Here is a 4,803-nt window from a genome sequence, read left to right as displayed (position 1 = left end):
GTAAGTACAGTTTGCACAGTAACCACTTTCACATGGATTGCTGATCAAAAATGATGAGTTGATTCTCTTCAAAACTCCTTCATTCTTTCATTGTTTGAGCCATCACTTGCAAAATTATTCAATTATTCAATTATTCCATTCAATTGTCAAAATCTGTCAGACACTTATATTCTATAATTATCTATGGGGGTGGCATAGATCTGAATCTAAATCGGGATCTAAAAGCTCAGTACGATGCACAATAGCATTCAGCTGGTCAAAGCTGACATTGTTGTATAATAGAGTAAGCATTCAGTGTCAACAAAAATTGATGCTGGAACAGCATTTGAATAGTTGAAAATGTAGGTCATTTTATTTTGGAACCAGTGCCAGTCACATAGTTCTTCAAGGACACTGAGTTTCCATAACAGCAACAACAACTTGTGGCATCAAATGTGGCACAAGGATAAAGATCTTGATATTTGAGTGGGACTTAATATAGGTCTTATCTCAGCCAGGTTGGCAAATGTTCTAGTCCTTTTAAGGCAAGGTATAATACCACTTGAACTTTAAGGAAAGGGCCCTACATTCAGTTTTATTAGAGGAATACAAGATGGGCCAATGTCCTGCAACTAAATACCAGCACAACTTGGGTTCTTCTCCAAAATCAAGTTCCATTCCTGGCTATAAGCATGTCAAATTGCTAGGGTAAGAGCAAAGACAGCCTCTCATTATAAAATGATAAAAAATCCTTCTCAAGTAATCATAATCTAAATTTGAGTCAATAATTTACTGGAACAAATTAGTTACTTGCATATCTATTTTGAGACATACTTTGGACATTACCATCACACTGACATTTTATGAGCAGAAATAAAGCTAAGTCCAGTGCTTCATCTTTAAAACATGTTGTATGATATTACTTCTGTTACATGGCATACTCTTCAAAATGTACATATGTGTGTGAGTGACTTTAAGCCAGAGTTTTATTTTACTTATACTGATGATGCTCCCCAATGATTTTATTAAATTTCAAAGATTTGAAATGTGGACAAGCTCTGACACTCAATCCCAATGACATTTGAGTTCATCTCAATAAGGGCAAAAAACAATGTCAAGGCACACTCCATTAATAGATTATTTAAATTTGTATTTATCAAATTAGTTATGTTTAGATCTTATTGTATATCATACAGAGTGTATGAAATACAACATTTACAATGTCTCATCCAATAAAAACTGCTGTATTATCAGATTTTCTTCCTTCTCATTTATTTGTTTCATTAATTTATTTCATTTATTATTTCTACTAAAATTTCCCAAAATTCTGATCCTAGCTTGCTTGATTAATTTCAACATCTTTAGTTTTCCAGTTTTCTACTTTTATTGCTATTTTGTCAAATAATAAATGTTATATCCTAAACACAAAAAAGCTTGCTAAATCTGTAATGTTACAAGATAGGTTTCAAGATGACAGGGATACTTGACCAAATCGAGTGGCGGGCTGCTGACTGGACAGTTCCAGTGTCTATATAAGCAGCAGCTTCAGACTCCTCTGAGAACTGACAGAACATCCCAGGTTAGTGCTTTTGTGTGGTTATGCTCACCTAATTTGCTTTTACTAAAATGTCATTAATGTCATATGACTCTGTAATCATGTTTTTAAATGAGAAGTAATCCAAAGGGGATATTATTAAATATGTTGCTTTCTACTGTAAAACAAGGAGTTAATAAATGATTTAATAAGGCTTTACAGTGAAACTGTTATTTGATCAAAATACTTGAAATTTGAAATGCTCTTCACAGTGATCTAGGTAATTATTTAACAGAGGTTATTGTAAAGGCAAGGCAAAGCAACTGTATTTATAGCCCATTTCAAACATAGAGGCAATTCAAAGTGCTTTTCATAGGCAAAGAGGGCACTGGAATGATAATAAAATCAATTTAGAATAAACACAAAAAAAATGTAAATAAAAAATAATAAAAGCGATAACATTAAATAAAATACAAATGACAGTTACAGTGCAGTAATAAAAGATTATGGAGCCATTAAAGTTTGCTAAAATAGGTTCAAATTCATGTAGTGTGATGTTTACTGTTGTAAGCAGACAGTGTAAAATATAACATATTATAAATGTTGTGTCCTCTCCAATGATCATCTCAATCTCCCTTTAATAGCATCATTAGACAACAACAGATCTGTGCCACTCAGTTGTGTTAAACTGAGGTAAGTAACATGTCTGCAATAACAAAATCTCCATAATATCCAGATACAAACACTATCAAAAGCATTACTTAAACTATATAATAATGAAATACATTCAAAGTAATTTTAATTTAATTTAAACTCTTTCTCATCTTTTCAGTACTCAGTGCCACCATGAGCACAGACGCAGAGATGCAGCAGTATGGGCCTGCGTCCATATACCTACGCAAGCCTGAGAGGGAGAGGATAGCGGCCCAGGCTGCTCCATTTGATGCCAAAACTGCTGTCTTTGTGGTTCATCCTGAAGAAATGTACCTCAAGGGTAAACTTGTCAAAAAGGAGGGTGGCAAAGCCACAGTTGAGACACTGACAGGAACGGTATGTGAATGAATGCTTTATTTGAAATTCAGTGGGATGACATCCATCCCATAAAATAATATCTGAAATACTGTCCATGTAAAACCGGACATCTGTTATTACATTTGCTATTCAGTCAATCACTGTGAAGGAGGATGACATCCATCCCATGAATCCTCCAAAGTATGACAAGATTGAGGATATGGCCATGATGACCCACCTCAATGAGCCCTGTGTGCTGTATAACCTCAAAGAGCGTTTTGCATCATGGATGATCTATGTGAGTGTTTAATTTAAAACCTAAATCAGCTGAAATGTGAACATACAGATAAAAAAATAAACAAACTTTTAGGAGTGGTAGTTTATTTTCTCTACTGCCACTGCTCTAAATGAAGTTCTGTTTGAAGTATCATATATGTCAAATGTGAACTTTCTTCTCTTATCAGACCTACTCTGGCCTGTTCTGTGTCGTCGTGAACCCCTACAAGTGGCTTCCTGTGTACGATGTTCAGGTTGTTGAAGCATACAGAGGCAAGAAGCGTATGGAGGCTCCACCCCACATCTTCTCTGTCTCTGACAACGCTTTTCAGTTCATGCTTACTGGTAAGATCTTTTATTTTGACTACACATTAATTATCTTTTAATGACACACAAAACAAGAGACAGCAGATATGACTGGAAATGTGACTGTATTTTGACCACATTTTCTATTATTTACTTTCAGATAGGGAGAACCAGTCTATCTTGATCACGTAAGTTGTATACAAATAACTGAATAACATTATAGGACACTGACATATATGACTCATGATATCTCTCTCTTCCCCAGTGGAGAATCCGGTGCAGGAAAGACTGTGAACACCAAGCGTGTCATCCAGTACTTTGCAACAATCTCAGTTGGTGGAGGTAAAAAGGCTGATACAGGAGCTGGCAAAATACAGGTAAAAATGGCTACCTTTAATAAAAGAAGGTTTATGGATTATTTACAATGTACATCATATACTTTAATATCTTTTTCTAGGGCTCACTGGAGGATCAGATTATTGCAGCCAATCCTCTGCTGGAAGCCTATGGTAACGCCAAAACTGTGAGGAATGACAACTCCTCTCGTTTTGTAAGTGTTAAAAAGTGTGTGAAAAATTATAATAAGCTTTTTTAGATGCATATCAAGTCTGCTTACTTAAATCTGATATGTTTAGGGTAAATTCATCAGAATTCACTTTGGAACCACTGGCAAACTGGCCTCAGCAGATATTGAAACATGTAAGTTATGTTCTAAATATTGCTCTGTCTCCATTCAAGAAAGCCTTTTAAAAGTAAAACACTTGCATGCAATATACTGCAACCTGACCTCAATTTGTTAATCTTAGATCTGCTGGAAAAGTCCCGTGTCACCTTCCAGTTGTCTGCTGAGAGGAGTTACCATATCTTCTATCAGCTGATGACTGGCCACAAGCCTGAGCTCCTGGGTATGTTATTACACAAAGTCAACAATACAACAAAAAATAATATACAGCCCTATATATTTTTACTGTCCTTCTCTAGAGGCTCTTCTGATTACTACCAACCCCTATGACTACCATATGATCAGTCAGGGTGAAATCACTGTCAAAAGCATCAATGATGTGGAGGAGTTCATTGCAACGGATGTAAGACAACAATTTAGATAGATAGTTTACAAGTTAAAATCTTTCACATACCAGTAACTTAATTTACATTGTAGACAGCAATTGAGATCTTGGGCTTCACTGCTGATGAGAAACTGGGAATCTACAAGCTGACTGGAGCTGTGATGCATCATGGTAACATGAAATTCAAGCAGAAGCAGCGCGAGGAGCAGGCTGAACCTGATGGCACTGAGGGTAATTGCTACAATACTAAATTCTCATCATGCAAGTTTTCTGGTGTGTAAAATCCTACACAGTTGAATGTGTATTTAGTACTTCTTGCGCGTCTCTCAATCAGAGGCTGATAAAATCGCTTACCTCCTGGGCCTGAATTCAGCTGATATGTTGAAAGCTCTGTGCTATCCAAGAGTCAAGGTCGGAAACGAGATGGTGACCAAAGGTCAGACCGTGCCACAGGTAATAAAAAGAAAAATGTTTGTTTTAAAAAAAGGGAAATATTTGCATTTTGATGCTAATGATAACTGAGATGCTAATAATAATATTCTGAGAAATAAGCATTTTGAAAATCATTATTTCTAGGTCAACAATTCTGTCAGCGCTCTGTGCAAATCCATCTATGAGAAAATGTTCTTG

The 4,803-nt window shown here is 35.8% G+C and overlaps 1 protein-coding gene across 1 annotated transcript in view; it reads left to right on the top strand.

The window, feature by feature from the left end:
- Positions 1-2,065: 2,065 nt before the first annotated feature.
- Positions 2,066-4,803, top strand: part of LOC118323182 (myosin heavy chain, fast skeletal muscle-like) — a 29,812-nt gene continuing 27,074 nt past the window's right edge. Inside the window, 13 exon segments of the mRNA XM_035655114.1 lie at positions 2,066-2,206; positions 2,346-2,563; positions 2,679-2,822; positions 2,989-3,145; positions 3,267-3,294; positions 3,372-3,483; positions 3,564-3,656; positions 3,742-3,805; positions 3,913-4,011; positions 4,088-4,191; positions 4,266-4,404; positions 4,508-4,626; positions 4,750-4,803. The exon segment at positions 4,750-4,803 is cut by the window's right edge and continues 108 nt beyond it. Of these exon segments, the coding sequence (XP_035511007.1) occupies positions 2,360-2,563; positions 2,679-2,822; positions 2,989-3,145; positions 3,267-3,294; positions 3,372-3,483; positions 3,564-3,656; positions 3,742-3,805; positions 3,913-4,011; positions 4,088-4,191; positions 4,266-4,404; positions 4,508-4,626; positions 4,750-4,803 (1,317 nt within the window). The 5' untranslated portion in view covers positions 2,066-2,206; positions 2,346-2,359.

Source organism: Morone saxatilis, unplaced genomic scaffold (genome assembly GCF_004916995.1).
Source record: "Morone saxatilis isolate NCDOM2014 unplaced genomic scaffold, NCSU_SB_2.0 Contig14, whole genome shotgun sequence".
Classification (NCBI taxonomy): Eukaryota; Metazoa; Chordata; class Actinopteri; family Moronidae; genus Morone; species Morone saxatilis.
The sequence above is the reverse complement of the archived record's forward strand: the minus strand, read 5'-3'. Positions and strand labels throughout refer to the sequence as shown.